The sequence below is a fragment of the Labeo rohita genome, chromosome 12 (genome assembly GCF_022985175.1).
Source record: "Labeo rohita strain BAU-BD-2019 chromosome 12, IGBB_LRoh.1.0, whole genome shotgun sequence".
Lineage (NCBI taxonomy): Eukaryota > Metazoa > Chordata > Actinopteri > Cypriniformes > Cyprinidae > Labeo > Labeo rohita.
This window is the reverse complement of record NC_066880.1, coordinates 13161311-13179767: the sequence shown is the minus strand read 5'-3', so window position 1 is coordinate 13179767 and position 18457 is coordinate 13161311. Positions and strand designations below refer to the sequence as shown.

The window sequence follows — 18457 nt, the reverse complement described above, 5'->3', positions numbered from 1 at the left end:
AAGCCCTTGGGATTCTCAAGCCGCGATTGGCTGAAAGAGCGTAAGCTCCGCCTTCGGTTGTTAAACGTTGCATCCGATTGGCTGGAACGCGCAGAGAGCTTTCATTCATAAGGAAGGACAAAGAGACGAAATTTGAGCTCTTGAAAGAGCAAATCCACCAATCAAAACCCCTCCGACAAAGCGAACATCCGACAGCAAGAAAAGCAAGTTAAAGTCAGCGGTGTGATATAAAAAAGATTATTATTCACTGTATATCCCTTTAAAAACATAAACTACAACCTACAGTAATATGCTGCAGAAAAAATAACGACTGTTATGATAAGATGAATGGAAGCAAATACGTTTTTAACACTGTATAACATCACTGAAACTTCTATAAATGATGTTAAACAATATAATCTTCTTCCCCCGTTATTTTAGGCTAGTCATGATCATGGAGAATATAACTCTTCACTATACTAGCACTGATAGCGGACGTGGCATATACACAAGTTAGTTGTTAGATGCTACGTATAAATGTTTTCAACCCACAAAATCCTTTGTAAACGCTTTAGACAATAGCCTCTTTCCTCAAGCAAAGGACAGGTCTGAAGCTGTCCAGACTGTGATTTAGCGGAGCCCAGAGTGTGTGTTTATACGCACGCTGGTGGTTTTTTTGTGAATGGAGCTCATTACGTATGCAGCCTTCTAGCGCTCCATTCACAAACTGCTGCTGCTGCCTCTGTCCGTCTTCCTTCCCCTCTCAGTCTGCGCGGATCTCATTAAAACACAGCCTAAATGACCACAAACGGTTAAGGCATGGATTATAAGATGGATGGATATCTGGACCAGCAAGTGCCTTATACTTTAGCTAATGTGAGTATGGCTTTATTCACTTCAAAGCTTCGTTGGGCTTCTTCATGCGGGGATGTTGTGCTGCTTCTCTGTCGTCGTTACATGTGATTTGTTTTAAGCAAGCGCTGTTGCGTTGAAAACTCTTTTCAGTTTGGGCTGAAACCAAGTAAAACTGTCGCAACTAGTTTACTAAATATTCTGGCTCTCCATGTGTTGTACGTTGTGCTCAAAAGGTAAAGTTTAATCTTTACAGGAAACGCTTTTAGTTAAATCTTCAATCCTTGCTTAATAGGAAATCAAAACTTCCCGTTTTAGGATGCTTGAATTGTCAGTATTTGCTGTTTTAGGAGACAGTGCATTGAATTCAGTTTTCACTGAGTTCACACTATATATGGCCAAAAAAAGTATTTTAGTTTTGACAGTATCCTGTATTTTTGTACCTTGTCATAGTGCATTGTAACAATGACTGCTTTTATTATTTATTTTACAACTGTTTATGTTCTCTAACCTTGTGGTTATGAAGTTACACTGTTGTTTTTTTGTGTGTGTGTGTATGTAGTTTTTACTTACATAATGTAGTTTCTGTTTTGTAGAGGTCGCAAGGAAATGGGCCCCTAAATAGACTGTTGATGGCGACAAAAAGGAAATACATGGACACCGAATTACCCCCTCAGGAATCTGAAGGTAAAGTAGCAAGCGAGTTTTAAAATTTCATATTGTTTTATCACTGTATATTCTCAGGATGGCAGTTTTTACAAAATCTGGCTGTGTCAAAACATTTTTCTGGTGGTGTATTAAAAAAAGGAAATGCATATTTGAAGCTTGTGTTTAATGATTTCTGTTCTTTTCAGATCTCTTTCAGGATTTAAGCCAACTTCAGGAAACATGGCTCACCGAAGGTATGTGCCTATTCTAAGCATGTATTGTGTGTCTATATTGCAATAAATATGTCCCTCTAGTGGCAGTGAGCAAAGAAATGTCACAGGAGGACATGCTATAGCAAGTTCATGATGCTTCGTGAGATTTACAAAACAAAAACAGGACAGAAAGACTTAGACTGAGGTGGCTTATTTGCTTAATATGGCAAGACAGCTGTTAGAAATAATTCCTGTTTTCGGGACAGTCCAATACAGTGTTTAAGATGATTTGTACTGTACGTTATTGTGTCGACGTATAGTTGTAGACGTGTTGCTTTTGTGTACGAAGTGTACAAAAATGCCTTGATTGCACAACGCTGCTGGTTACATTTTATTCGGGAAGTCCTGACAAAGGCTCTTAAAGCCTGTACACCCAGGCAAAAGCAAACAAACAGCATCAAAGCTGGACAGTCAGGAGGCAAATAGTTGAAATGAACCCTGCCAGAAACAATTTACTGTGTACATGTCAGAGTGTGGAAAACACAAAGGCTGCTCTCAATGAGACCGGGTGGCTGGAACCCCACTGCTTTGAATGAATTATACATCTGTCCCGTAGCAAACCCGCATGTGTATTTTAAGATAATAATTAGGGTGATATAAATGCGATTTTAAAATTAAAGGATATCCACATTTAGCAAATATTAGAAAGAATATTAATGCAACATTTTATCGTATGCTTTATCAGAAATTTAAACAGCCTGGTTGGTATTGCACACAGTTAAGAAGACATATGGCAAACACGAGATGCATTATCTTCAGATAATACCTAAAAACTGATTTTTATCTGAATATTTAAATATTATTTTTCATTTAAATGACATTTACAGGAATACCTCAAATTGTACATGCTGTTAATAGGATATTTAAATGGTTCGTACAGATACTTTTTTGATTTTCAAGAGATCTCACTTATCAAACATTGTCTTAAACTTCTAAAAAAAGATAAATAGATAAATAAAAATATACTGGTAAAAAAATGACAAAAATAAAGTGAAACACATGCAAAGTATCACTACTAAAGTATTACAAAATATACTACTCTTTTACTGTAGTAAAACCACGGTTCGTTTTTTTTAAAAGGGATTTGTATTTCTGTATACTTTTTTTGTTTTTTGTTTTTATAACTGTACTGCCTTAATGGTTTGATGTTTTCTACTGTTTAAGAAAATATAAATCAGACAAAAAAGATCGTCGAATTCACTCCGAAATCCTAATATGAAACAAATGATTCGCCATTCGCACTCCATAGTCCCGTTCTGAATCAAATGATTTGTGATCCGCACTCCGAAGTTATGATCTGCAGCAAAAGATTTGCGAACCCGCTCTGAAGTTGCGATTTAAATTACAAAGGTTTGCAATTCACACTCTAAAGTCCCGATCTGATCAAGACTCGGATGGGATTGCAAATCATTCGACTTAGATTGGAACTTTGTGTATTGCGAATCATTTGATTTGGATCGGGACTTCAAATCATTAAATTTGCAAAACGATTCATGAACCTGTTCCAATCTGATTCAAATGATTTGTGATATACACTCCGAAGTCCCGATCTGAATCACATGATTCTGCATACGCGATTTGAAGTCCCGATCCAAGTCAAACGATTCGTGAAATCCGCTCTGAAGTTCCAATCTAAATCAAAGTCCAATTCAAATGAATCACAATACGTTATCCAATTTCGAGTGCTTTGAAACAGTGAATAATTTTGCAATGATTTAACTGATTCTGAGTTTCGAAAAGCTCAGTTTCACCCATCACCCCATGCTTTTTAAAATCATTACAAGTGAAGTAAAAATTCGAAAATAAATGGCTCTTTTAATTTGATCTGGTAAAGCAAAAGATTTGTTGACCCGCTCTGAAATTCCGATTTAAATTAAAGGTTTGCGATCCATGCGATGGTCTGTGAATAATCATTCGCAGACCATAATTTCAGATCAAGACTGGGAACGGATCACAAATCATTCGACTTAGATCTGAACTTTGCTTATTGCGAATCATTTGATTTAGATCGGGACTTCAAATCATTACATTTGCAAAATGATTCACAAACCCGTTCCGATCGAAATCAAATGATTTGTGATATGTATTTCAAAGTCCCGATCTGAATCAAATGATTCGTGAGACGCGATTTGAAATCCTAATCCAAGTCAAACGATTTGTGATATGCGCTTTGAAGTCCTGATATGAAACAAATGATTCGCGATATGTGATCCGATTGAAGCGCTTGGAAACAGTGACTCATTTTGTGACGCATTGGTTTAACTGATTCAGAGTTTCGAAAAACTTCATTTCACCCATCACTGCATGGTTTTTAAAATCATTACAAGCGATGGCAAAATTTGAAAATAAATGGATCTTTTAATTTGTTATGGTTTTTGCTAGTGATTTGCTTGAACTGAATGATCAAAGTCATGAGTTTGAATCAATAGGAGCGCTTCCAGCATAAATGACTCGCTCATTTTCTTCAGCCATTGTTAGTATTACTTCTGGCTAAATAAGCAAAAAACGTGTTTTTTTTTAGTTGCTTGTAAATTATTATGCTTGTTGTTGTAGTGCTTTGGGTTTAAGAAAAGTGCATGATAAATAAAATGCATCATGTTTTTTTTTTAATTGCATGATTTTTGCGTGAAAAGATACGTCCTCACTAAAACAATTAAACACTTTTTTCATAGATACATTGTTTTTCAGTAATTCAAACAATTCTGAATAACCTCTTTAGGAATATTGCTATTTTCAAGGACTTTCCAGGCCTTAAATTTAAATTAGTCACATTTAAATTTAAGCACCTTGTATGAACCCTGTTTAAAGGAATTTAATGCATTGTCAAACCAAAATAGGAATTCTCAATAAATTGCATCATCCTCAGAGCACAACTATCAGCTATTATTATGCAGTGTCAAACTGTGAACTTCACACATTAGTCAGGAGACAGGGAAAGCAATGACCATAAACCAGAAACAATAGAGAACCATCCCTAACTTCATGACAAGTACACTGAAATTTAACAGGTGGAGTAGTGCAGACGCTTTAGCTATAAAGTTTTGCTCTCACACAATTGTGCTTTAAAAAGCAGCCTCATTTTGGCAGGCCGTGAACTTTTCTTTCTTCTTTACGGAGGGAACGGCTTTTAATCAGGTGGTTATGATGAGTAATTTACCGTATTGTTAAAACAGACACTGCTGGAGGGATTTTGCACTTTAAAGACAAAGATAAAACATAGAAAAGTTGTTAATAGAAAAGCTTGTCCAGTCATGTGAGTATTCTTTACATTTTAAGACAGACCTCCTGGCTCCTCCCAGGATCTGCCGAACTGAAAAAAAAGTCATTCAGTTTCCCTCAAAGAAAAAGGAAACATGTCTCCATGCTTGCACAGGCAAACTTTGGTCTTGTGCTGACTTGCATTTCAAAGCCCTTGACAAGATGTTCCTGGAAGCTCACTGACTTGAAACAAACGCACACACATGAACACACACACAGAGACTCCCACAGACACAGTCTAATGTGACCACGTAACTAGACTGAGAGCGATCGGGTTGGTTTCAATCAGCTCTGTAAACTCTAAAAAGCTTGAGGGGCTTGCATTAAACTGATGTTTTTTTTATCTGTCTAAAAATGGCATGTGCTCCTTTTTAAAAAAGTTGAAACACGTCTGAATGATTTATTGCTCGATCTGGTGGGCCAAATATTGGCTTCAGCTTTGACTCATAAAAACACAGCCTTACTAATCCTCCTCGGGGGCAGAAACGCAAAAACTTAAATGACTCTAATATAATTACAGTATAGCAACAGGATAAGAGCAGCATCTATGAAATTAATGTAATTTCTTTGAGCATGCTCAAAGGGGCATCAGGACGGTTTCCGTCACACAGGAAGTGCCAGATTAATGTTAAAGACATGGATTTAATTCTCCCAATGTTCTGGTTTCTCCGTTTATGGACTTCTGGCTAAAAGCAGAGAGAAAATATTTCTAAGATAAAAAAAGAAGTGTGTTACCAGTGTCACTGTCATACACGAGCCCGCATGACTAAGAGCTATTGCATGTCAGGAATAAAAAAGAGCAGTGCATAAAGGGGAAGAACCCAAGTTTCTTTTGCGTGTGCGTTTTATTGAGCCATAAAACACATCAAAAGTTTTTAGTTTTAATCTATTATTATTGTTATTTTTGATAAAGTCCACCACTTTACATTACATTTGCATTAAATTCAAACTTTAAGGGCATATACACTACCAGTCAAAAGTTTTTGAACAGTAAGATATTTAATGTTTTTTTAAAGAGGTATTTTCTGCTCACCAGGCCTGTATTTATTTAATCCAAAGTACAGTGAAACAGTAAAATTTTTAAATAGTTTTACTATTTAAAATAACCATTTTCAATTTTAATATATTTTAAAATGTAATTTGTTCCTGTAACCAAAGCTACATTTTCAGCATCATTACTTTAGTCTTCAGTGTCACATGATCCTTCAGAAATCATTCTAATATGCTGATTTGATGTTCAAGAAACATTTTATTATTATTATCAATATTTAAAAAATAGAATAAATGCTAGAAATTAATGTTTTTATTTAGCAAGGATGCTTTAAATTGATCAAAACTGATGGTAAAGACATTTATAATGTTCCAAGAGATTTCTATTTCGGATAAATGCCTTTCTTCTAATTTTACTAAAAATTCTACAATAGTAAATGTTTTTTGAGCAGCAAATCAGAATATTAGAAGGATTTCTGAAGGATCATGTGACTGGAGTAATTATGCTAAAAATGAAAATGTTTGAAATCACAGGAATAAATTACATTTGAAAATATATTCAAATAGAAAACAGTTATTTCAAATAATAAACATATTTCAAAATTTATTTTTGCTGTACTTTGGATACATGAGCAGATGAGACTTCTTTAAAACCATTAAAAAGTTTACTGTTCAAAAACTTTTGACTGGCAGTGTATTTTATGGTGTTATGAAACTAAAAATTAGATGAAGAAAAAGAAATATAACTGACAAAAAATTCAAAACCTTTATCATCAGTATGGATATATTTTAGCTGCTTTATTCAAGGGCAACTCAATGTGCTACTTTTATTTATTATTTTATTTATCAGCATAATAACAAAGACTTATCGAGGCTTTTTTGTCCAACTGTATTGATTGGCAGTCCTTGGAATCATATTCCATTATTGAACCAGTCTGCAAATCTACAAAAAGTAAAGTCAGCAAATCCACATATTATTATTAATACTCTTTATGGGACATTATCGATTGTTACTGTACATTATTATGCAATCGGTATGTAAGACATATCCACTGCTTGTGTTTGTGCCCGTGGATTTCACCCAGCATAACATTTAAAAAAACAGTCATTTGAATCTCAACAGAATCTGTCCAAATTTAAATTTGTTCTGTGAAATGACCGTACTGTACTGTTCGATATGGAAAAAGATGAAAGCTGTCTTTTCTTTGTCTGAGGCTCATTAGAAACTGGACTTTTCTACTTATTTTCTCTATTCTTTCTCTCGCTCCGTTTTCTCTTCTCGAACACTTATTGCGTGACCTTAAAAGCCAGCATTCAAAGACTTCAAAGCAGGTGATGAATTCCAGAACACTTCACCAAGCAGAGCTGACCAACATTGTCTGAGAATGTCCTTTAGATTTTTTTTTCTCTGTGTGCGCAGGAAAAGACGTTTGGTATTAATGCTGCGCTGCTACATTTGCTTTCTTCTGAATCGTTTCTTATTCTGTTGAAACATGCTTACGATGGATAAGCGAGGTAAATGGCTACATCAGCCGAAAGACTGTAAATCCATCAGTTGGATCCAGCTAGAGTGTTGGTGATGGGTAGGGGGAGGACATCACTTCTGTGGTCTGACATTGATCACCCCTTATTATGTTTAAACAAGGCCTGTATATGATACAGATGTGTGGCGGTGCCGGATGTAAAAGTGTGTCCTCTTCAGATTTTGAACTAAGTGGATTTTCTATGCAACATTTTATAGTTGATTGTTAGATTTGAATAACGCAGAATTGTGGCAGAAATCATACATTTGCTTCTAAATTCGGTCAAATTTTGGCCAGCACTGGTGCTCCTTCAAAAAAAAAAAAAGTTAAATAAATAAATAAGGAATAAACATAAAAAATAAAACTATAATATTAATATGAGTAAAGCTGACCCACACTGTAAAAAAAAAATCTTTTAAAAAGTTGTTTTAACTTAATATAATTTGTTACACCGCTGCCTTAAAATTTTTAGTTTACTCAACTTGAAATTTTAAGTTACTTAATGTTAATTTAAGTGACAACTGGAATATTTTAGTTGACTAAACTAAAAATTTTAAGTCAGCGGGGTAACAAATTATTTTAAGTTGAAACAACTATTTTTTTTACAGTGCACAGTCAAAGATACAAGCAAAAAGTAAGAAAAAAAAAAAGAGGGCAAATTTTGATACAAGAGTAATAATAGCCCATCTACTGTTCATCTGATGGAATTCAGCAGTAATCAAGATATCTGCTCACACACACTCAGTGGTGATATTGATCTGCTGGCCTGTGGAAAAGTGCTGGCACATGGAAAAGTGGAGGTGAAGGTCACGGGCTGTCCAGAGGCAGTAACTCAGGTTTCACAGGGATGATGAAGGGAGACACAGGCTAGGCTAATGGACAGCCCATCCCTTCATCAAATCACAGCGTCCATTTAGGCTATGTGTGCTCAAGAAAAATGACTTGGTTTGAAAATATATTTTGAGTCTGATCTCTGAGTCAGCAGGGGCAGAAAGAAGGAAACACAGGAAAACATAAATCCAAACTACTAACAAATATATTTTAACCCTCGTGGTCTGGTTGGGGTCAGAGAGAGATGCTATAAATAAGAATAAATTAAGTATCATTTGCAAAAACAGATAACTCGGTTTTTAACAATTTTCATGTTTTTTCATTGTGCATTCCAAGCTCAATCAAAATGCAGTTGGGTTATTTTGATATAAAGTAAACAATAAAATAATAAAAACATGATAACATAATAAAAAACATGATTTTGGAAAAAAAGGGGAAAAAAAAGGAGTTATCTGTTTTTGCAAATAAACTCTTCATTTACTATTTAAGAGACTCCAGGAAAGTTAATGTCCTTATATATATATATATATATATTTTTTTTTTTTTAAATCCAATGTTTTTTCTTGATTTCAGAAATATTTGCTATATTATACTAAATCATAGTTGTACATACATTCATTATATTGTTAAAATGTATTTTACTTTTTGATTTTTGTTAATTCATTTTAATTGTTCACAAATGGATCCCAAACAGAAAAAGCGATTCTAGAATCTATAGTCATATTTCTGAAAATTGCATCTTTGGTTTGTGATAAATATTGTTTTATACACTACCAGTCAAAAGTTTTTAAACAGGAAGATTTTTAAACTTTTTTTTTTTTTAAAGAAGTATCTTCTATCTTCTATCTTCTATCTTCCAGGCCTGCATTTATTTGATCCAAAGTACAGCAAAAAAAAAAAAACTATTTAAAATGACTGCTTTCTATTTGAATATATTTTAAAATGTCATTTATTCCTGTAATTTCAAAGCTGAATTTTTAGCATCATTACTCCAATGATTTCAGAAATCATTCTAACATTCTGATTTGCTGCTCAAAAAATATTAATTTTGTTGAAAACAGCTGAGTAGATTTTTTTTCAGGTTTCTTTGAATAGAAATTTCAGAAGAACAGCATTTATCTGAAAAATCTTTTGTAACATTATAAATGTCTTTATCATCACTTTTGATCAATTGAAAGCATCCTTGCTAATTAAAAGTATTCATTTCTATCATTTCTTTCGAAAACACACACACACACACACATATATATATATATATATATATATATATATATATATATAAAACATTAAAAATCATACTGTTCAAAAACTTTTGACTATGTGAATAAATTAGTAAATATTTTTAGAATGCTTATTTTAATATTTTGGTGGTCTCCGCAGCTCAAGTTCCTGACAGCGATGAGCAGTTTGTTCCTGACTTCCACTCAGAGAACTGTAAGTACCTCATTCCTTTTGATTTACGCCTTATGCATGCACATTAATGAACATGAAACCTGAGACGGTACGAGACAAAAACAAAAAGATAAAGAAGAGGAAGTAGGTTTGTCCGCCAATTATTTCTCCAAAAAATGACTGACTGACAAACCGCTGGAGGCTGAGGTGTGGAGGTGTTTTCAGACGAACAGTGTCGTTCTCAGGCTCTGCGTAACACAAACGCACGATACATGACCTACTACATTTACGCTGACGTATTTGGATGTTCATACTAAAGAGCGACCTTCCATTTGCATGTGTCTGAAAGCCTCAATTGAGCAGCTAAGGAAGCCGGTAAAAGATCATTCAACAGTCAAAGCACAAAGATTCCCTTTTTGTGTCTGACAGAGGTGTAAATGGCGAAAGCAAATTCCTGTACCGCACAACGCAAAAGGCCGCCTTTTCAACTGCTTTCCTCATTTTGTTGTGTCTCCCGTCAATGGCGTGCCGGGCTTTGTGGTGCGCGCGCTCTGTAAACAGTTCTCCTTGAATCTTTTGTTACAGCCATTCACAACATACTGGGTTGGGCCTGTTATGGTGACAATTTTTTAGGGTTGCAAAGTTCACAGTGTGAGTCATAGATCTTGTTTTTGTCAGTAACACAAACCGTGGCTTGCTAAAAGACGGAGGGTAGTCGTGATCACTAAACTCATGTGTGCAAACAGTGCTGTAGTACCCCGTTCGAGATTTGACCTCTACTGACAGATGCTCCCCATAACATATTGTTCTTGTCTGTTGTGCAACAATGAGGGGGAGGAAGTGGAGATGAACTCTGGGGCAGGAAAAGGTCATGTCTACTTAACCCCATCAGGACATAACCAATCACCAGTGCTCTTTGCCATTGACAGCCTTTGCAGAGTTGATGGGAGTTCAGGCTGACAGGCCTGTCACATTAGTTAAGTGGAGCAAAGCTTTGACTGACAGCAACACCCGCCCTTTCATTTAGACGTAATGGAGTAATAACTCACAAATTGGGGAGTTTGCTCATTGAGTTGACAAGGCGGCTATAAACATAAACATATTCCCCAATGTTTGTGGTCCTTATGCTGTGGGTCAGTTTATGCCACCAGCTAAGATCCAAACACTTAGCTTAGCTAAATTCAAACTCACTAAGATTATCATGACATTCAGGTGAGTCAGATGTTTTGAAAAGCGTGCCAGCATGTTACGTTTCATAACTGTCTGTTGGCCTTTTGTCTGTAAACACATCAGGGAAAACAAGATACATGCATGGAGTCAAGCGTTCGGTTGTTTTGCCAGTCAAGTTGTTTCCCGTCTGGGCACGACCGTGTGTCTAAGACTCCGGGACGGAGCGGAATGCCAGATTAAAGAAGTGGGGGAGGTGCTGGACATGCTGTTGTGCAACACCTGCACATCTGGCAAATCTATCCCCATCCCTCTCGTTTTTCCACATTGAGAGTCTCCATTTGGCGTAACTGTGACCTGTTTGTCATTATTAGCGATGGAACTGGTTGGAAGGCTCTCCTTGGTATATAAACTGTCATTCGGAACTTACGTAAAGATGGCTAGTTTGGCTAGTTAGGGAATCATTAACATGTTAAATGCTTTAAAACAGACTTTAAACTAGAGAATGAATAGCCAGAGGTAACGAATCAGAACAAGAGATCACAAAGCAAACACAGAACTTCCCATAAACTGTAGTAAATTAAAATCAAAAAATTTCTTTATAACATTGATTAGGAGATTTTGTTTATAATGCACTCAGAGAGCAGGATTCTTTCTCCCATTCATGAAAATGCCCAAGAGCAGAACTGACTCCACCCTCCTGGTTCCTTTTTCTGAATGGAGGTTTTAACCCCACCCCCATCCTGTTTCCCCTCCAACTGTACTAAAATGTGATAATTTAGGCGGCCTTTTCTCTCCCGTTCTCTGCGTCTCAGCTCTGAGTGTTCCAAGATGTGAGTTAATCCTGCAAATGCTGTGTTGTGAGAGCTATTGTTTGGTTTTGTGCCTTGTTGTAATTATATAGGAAGTTGTGGCTATAAATCCAGTCCCAGAAAAGACAAGTCTACAGGAAAAAGGCTAGGAGAGATGAAAACACCAAAGATGTGCATAGGGATTTCTGAATTTACAGTCTCGAGTCTGTTTGCACTTCCGTTAGCTCTCTCGACGTGTCTGATATATTGCTGGATCGTGCTGTCGTGTTCAACCCCCCCTGCCCCTCCTCAAACAAAATATGCAGCTCTACTGCTCTCAACTTTCCAAAATACAGCTGCTATGCAACAAAGTCTGCAAAAACATCCTCAAGAGTGCCAAAAATGTACAGAGACCAGTCATTCTACCCCGTAGAGGGGGCCAGGCTTTCCTCTTTCACTAACTTTTTGCAGCGAAACGAGCCACACGCGTACACACACACCGACACACGCGCACATTTAAGCCCCACATTTTTTTATGAATGGGCTGGTTGTGAGGGACTGGCTGAGGCAGCACATTAAGAGAAAACGGAATCTCCATTCATGATTTGGACTGACTGAGAGCTGCGCTCAACGCAGCCTTTACAGAGATGTTTTTCTCTACCTCTTCATCTTTTTTTCAACAACCTCTTTCTCTTTTTTTGCCATTTCGCTCTTTATTCGATCCTTGTTGCTTTTTCTTTCACTTTTATTGTTTTTCTTTCTCTCTTTTTGCTTTCACTTTTTCATCTTCTCTATCAGTTCTTATCTCTCCTTTGCTTGCTCTTTCTTTCTTACAGTTTACAATATGTATAATGAACTATATTTTTTTTACATCATTTATCTCAACTCATGTTCATGTATAAATATACACAACTTCTAAAGTTTGGGCTTAGTAAGATTTTTTTTTTTTTTTTTTAAATAAATGTGACCCTGGACCACAAAACCAGTCTTAAGTAGCACAGGTATATTTGTAGCAATAGCCAACAATACACTGTATGGGTTAAAATTATGGACTTTTCTTTTATGCCAAAAATCTTTGTTTAAAAAAAAAGTAGTTTCAACTTGAAGTAAGTCTTCGTGCTGCCTTAAAATTTTAAGTTTAGTCAACATGAAATGTTAAGTTGTACTACATGAAAATGTAGTGGATAAATGGATATTTGAGTTGAGTAAACTTAAAATTTCAAGGCAGCACGAATTTTTGATTAATAATATGCATTGCTAAGATCTTCATTTGGACAACTTTAAGTTGATTTTCTCAATAATCTGATTTTTTTGCACCCTCAGATTTTCAAATAGTTGTATCTCAGTCAAATACTGTCCATATATCAATGGAAGGCTTATTTATTCAGCTTTCAGATTATGTATAACTCTCAATTTCAAAACTGGTTTTGTGGTCCAGGGTCACAAATTAATACTTTTATTCTGTAAGGTTGCATTAAATTGACTGTAATGACATTTGTAATGACATTTATGTTACAAAATATTTTTTATTTTTTAAAATAAATATTCCTTTGAACTGTCTATACCATGGTTTTCACCATTTTTAACTGTGATAATAATAAGAAATATTCCTTGAGCAGCAAAATGATTTCTGAAGGATCATGAGACAGTTAATGGCATTATTTACAGTAATGAAATTTCAAAATAAAAACAGTATTTAAAATAGAAAACGTCATATTATTACTGTTTTTACTGTATTTTTGATCAAATAAATGCAGCTTTGGTGAACATAAAATACATCTTTCAAAAAATGATTAACCAAGATTAATAAATTCTAAGGTATTATCATTTTTATTGCATAGCTATTGTGGTAACTTTTGTTAAAGAGATAGTTCACCCAAATATTCTCATTCCAAACCCATAAGACCTTTGTTCATCTTCGGAACACAAATTAAGATATTTATGACATTCAAGAGATTTCTGCCTAGACAGTAACGCAACTAGAGTACCACCTACGTGCGTTCTGTGTCAAAGACTGACACAGAACAGAAGAAATTGTTAAATAAAGTAATTATTTTTGTTTTCGTCATGCACAAAAAGTATTCTTGTAGCTTCATAACTTTACAGTTGAACCACTGATGTCACATAGACTATTTTAATGATATCCTTACTACCTTTCTGGGCCTTGAACGTGGTAGTTGCGTTGCTGTCTATGCAGGGTCAGATAGGGTCGGATTTCATCAAAAATATCTTAATTTGTGTTCCAAAGATGAACGAAGGTCTTACAGGTTTGGAACGACATGAGGGTGAGTAATTAATGACAGAATTAAAATTTTTGGGTGAACTATCCCTTTAACATATACAGTCTTTATGGAAAGTTTTACCTTACTTTCGTTGAAAGTTTGAAGTGTGAACCTTTATAAGAGGAACGTTTGTCGAAACCGGCAGTTGCGAAGTTTTAGGATGTTTTCGCAGGTGGACACATGCCAGACTGTAAGAGCCAGTAAACAGCAGCTCAGACACTTATGTAAAACATGGAAGCTTGTGCTCTGGTCTGCTGTTGGAAGAAGTTAGAACATCCTTTTCACAGGCTGAGGTATGGCCGCTGAGGCATTGAATGGACAGCAGTGTGTATTTTACTGCATCGGTGAGGACAGAAGCAGTGGGGCAAACACTCTAAACCTACCCAGGAAATTGCCTTTTCTCCCTCGTCTCAAAGAGGGTTTCTTTTCCTCCCTTCTCCCGCTGATAGAAAAGAAACTGAGGCGGGGGCTAATGATAACATTGAACACATGTAACATAACATACGCACGTCCTCCACACACATCAGAGACTTCTTCCAGCGCACCACGATAGACAGTGTTTGGAGACACGGTGTCTCTTCCAGCTAAATAGTGCAAGTCATCACTGGTCTAAATCACTTAGCTCAGTCCATTGTTTCAGCATAATCTCACGTCAGTTCTGCTGAAACGCGACAGGCAACGTCTCGTATTGAAAAAGCAATGATGGATCTATTGATCCAGGGTGATCTCAGAAGTAGATCAGGCAGCATACGAAAAAACCTTGAGTGTTTCTCTATCTCTCTCTCTCTCTGTATAATTAAGATATCAGCCCAGATGGGACTCGGTGAGACAAGCCTCGGTAGAAATGTATTTCTCACCAGCTTGACAGAAATTCAATGCGCAGGTGTTATCTCCCATCTCTCTCTGCATTACAGTAGAGTTCATTATATAATTCTGCAATGAGCAGAAAATCAATATATGCATTAAACATTAAGAGCGGACTGCGATATATTGAGTTCTGACGAATGTGAGGTTGAGAGTTTGATTACTCTTTCCACATGAACGCATGCATAAAACACTATCATGTTGCGACGGATGACATCATTCTTTCGTGTTTACAAATTATCGTCATCGACCTTTCGTATTTTCACTTTCGTCTACTCTTTCCAAGTTAATCCTTTGGTAATGGTAAAATAGCTCAGTGATTCATTTTTTTAAGAGACGCATGTCACGCAGTTTCATCAGAAGAAAATAATCCAATCATAAAGGGAACCGATACCGTGTGGTTAACAGAAATATGTCATATGCCATTCAGGTCTAGTCTTTAGCCAGTCTAGCCACACCCAATCACAACATGACATTTAACAAAAACACTTTTAAACACATTAAGCATCCAAAAGTGTTTTTGAACAAAAGACATGTTGAGAGAGCGTAAAATTTAGATTCACACACGACTCTGTCGGTCTGATGGTTTCTAACTATCTTGTCATTCAAGTTTGTCAACAATTTTTGAGCTACCGATAGCCGTCTGAAACTTAAAGGGGAAGTCGTTGACACTTAGAAGTGATAGTCAAAAACCAAGCGAGCCGAGTATTTTTATGGAAAACCCCTGGCCATTCAACATTTGAGAGAGGCCAGAACTTCCTTTTTTGTTTGCGTTCTCTCGCTTGCTCTTTTTCATTCTGATCGTGTTGACACGGACACCACATGTCCGCCATGTGTTGCTGTACTGTGCTGAGATGACAGCATTGTTTCTGAAAAACCTCTGGCTGAGAGAACAGTCCTTTCTATCATTCGCATCCCTCCCCGGACTTTCCACTGATGATTTCAACGATGATGGATTTACAAAAGCTACTCAAATCAGAGGGAAAAAATAAATAAAACTTCTTAAAATAGCTTTATTCTACTTAAATAATCCACAAAAAGCCATGGAAGAAACAGCTCAAAAACAACTAGGCCCTGTTTGTAATGCTGACCAAGCTATTATACACACCGCCAAAAGTTTGGGATTAGTAATACTTTCATTTAGCAAGGACACATTAAACTACGGAAGTCGGAAGTTTCCACCACTGAAAAAAAAAGGTTGTTGCGACTTTTCATTTCACAGTTCAGACTTTTTCTCTGAATTGTGAGACAAACTCACAATTCTGACTTTTTTCCTCAGAAAAAGTATGAATTGTGAGATAAAAACGCATAAAGTCTGAATTGCGTGATATAAACTTGCAATTCTGAATTTTTTTTCTTGCAAACGTTTTATTTCGCAATTCTGACTTTTCACAGAATTGTGATAGAAACTCACAATTGCAAGTTCTAAAGTCAGAATTGCATGATATAAACTCAATTGTGAGAAATAAAGTCAGAATTACAAGATAAAAATGTGCAATTCTCACTTTTTTCTCAGAAATATGTAAGATCAATTTCGAATAAAGTTAGAATTGCAAGATATAAACTCGCAATTCTGACTTTTTTCTCACAAATGCAAGTTTTATTTCACAATTCTGAATTGTGATATAAGCTCACAATTGTGAGTTATAAAGTCAGAATAGAATTGTAAGAAATAAAGTCAAAATTGTGACTTTTTTTTTAGAATTGTGTTATATAAACACACAGTTGCGAAAAAAGAGCCAGAATTGCGAAATAAAAACTCACAGTTCTGACTTTATTTTCTCAAATGCGAGTTTTTATCTTGCAGTTTTGACTTTTTTCTTAGAATTGTGTTATATAAAATAAAGTCAGAATTGCGAGTTTATATCTTGCAATTCTGACTTTATTTTTTCGCAATTGTATGTTTATATAACACAGTTCTAAAAAACAGTCAGACTCTTTTCTGACTTTTTTTTCACAGATGCAAGTTTTATTTCGTAATTCTGACTTTTTTCTTATAATTGTGTTATATAAACTCAAATTTGCGAGTTATAAAGTGAGAATTGCAACATATAAACTCAAAAACTCAACAATTATTTTATTTTGCAGTTCTTACTTTTTTTAAAAAACAATTACGAGATATAAACTTCCAATTTATAATTTTGTGGGGGGAAAAAAACCTGATATGTTCATAGAATTGCAAGTTATCATCACATAATACTGACTTTTTTTCTCGGAATTGCGAGTTAAGTCAGAATTGTCAAACTTGCAATTCTATGAATATATCAGGTTTTTTTCCCTTTTTTCCCTTTCTTTTTTATTCAGTGGTGGAAATGGGCTTCCATATTAAACTGACCAATAGTGTCAGTAAAACAACATTTATAATGTTGCAAAGGTTTTCTATTTCAAATAAATGTTGTTGTTTTTTTACTTTCTGTTCATAAAAAATCCTGCAAAAAGCTCACAGGTTTCACAAAAATATTAAGCAGCACAACTGTTCATTAATAAATCTTATTTGATTTTAAATCAGCATATTAAAATGATTTCTGAAGGATCGCGTGAAACAAGTCTACAGTAATACATCTGAAAATTAAGCGTTGCAATCACAGGAAAGAATTACATTAAAAAAATGTAAAAGTTCTTTTCATTGTAAAAATATTTCACAGCATTGCTGTTTTTACTGTATTTTCTGTTCAAATCAATGCAGCCATGGTGTGCATTAAAGACTTTAAAAAGCATGAAAAAATCTCTGTGATTATTTTTAGTGTTTTAAATTTTACTTTTTAATTTCAATTAAACACCTGATGTACTATGACAGGCCATACTTAAAAAGAAACAAGCTAGCTTTGAGAGCCGTGTTAAGTGGGCTGCCCAAAAATCAATACTGCCATTTCAACCTTTAAGCCATTCAGACATAATTGGCATCCTTGTTGTTCTTATTGATTTGTCACTGTTAGTCTCAAATGGCCAGTGGGACGCCAGGTGGCATCTCTTCACTCACTCTCGGACAGACTGTTATCATAATCGAAAATCAGATTTTATCACAACATCAGCTCAAATATCACACCAGACCAACGCAATACGATAATCCTTTGTTCAGTGTTTTTATCAAACCGTCTTTGCATAAAGACTTGTTCTGCTCAGGATTTGTGTTTTATCTGACGACAGGCCACAGCGGTCGCGTTCCTCTGGTACGATATGATAGGTTTATAGTCTTGAGATATTATTACTCAAACTTTGGTACATTGTACCTGTTGAGTTGATATGGTTGGCCTCAACCGTAGCTGTCATAAGCTGAAAATTTCCAGGATGTGAGCCTGACATGAATATACAATACTGTCCAGATGATCAGCAGAGTTAAGGTTTAACTCAAAAGCAAAGCTGTCCTGCCTTAACAGAGACTGAAATCTGATTTCTGATTTTTTTTGTATCCAAAGGCTCACAACTGTATTCAAAATAAACTGATTAGTGATCACTTTAACACACTTTCTTAACACGATCCCCCAGAGCTCTCAACTAAAGCCACCATACCTCCATCTGTCACAGCTGGTGGATCTTTCTTTTTTGTTTGTGGCAGGGGGGTATCGGGGTCCTGAGATTTGTTTGTGGTGGGAGTTGACTGAATGGCC

The 18457-nt window shown here is 35.6% G+C and overlaps 1 protein-coding gene across 2 annotated transcripts in view; it reads left to right on the top strand.

Annotated features, from left to right (window-relative positions):
- The first annotated feature begins 581 nt into the window (after positions 1–581).
- etv4 (ETS variant transcription factor 4) overlaps positions 582–18457 on the top strand; it is a 31689-nt gene continuing 13813 nt past the window's right edge. The window contains exons 1-4 of one of the 2 annotated variants that reach the window (XM_051125114.1): positions 582–855; positions 1428–1518; positions 1686–1733; positions 9734–9787. In XM_051125114.1, coding sequence (XP_050981071.1) covers positions 799–855; positions 1428–1518; positions 1686–1733; positions 9734–9787 — 250 coding nt within the window. In that variant the 5' untranslated portion in view covers positions 582–798. Of the gene's footprint in view, positions 856–910; positions 1068–1427; positions 1519–1685; positions 1734–9733; positions 9788–18457 lie in introns of those variants that run through there. The other variant, XM_051125115.1, reaches the window with a different exon arrangement.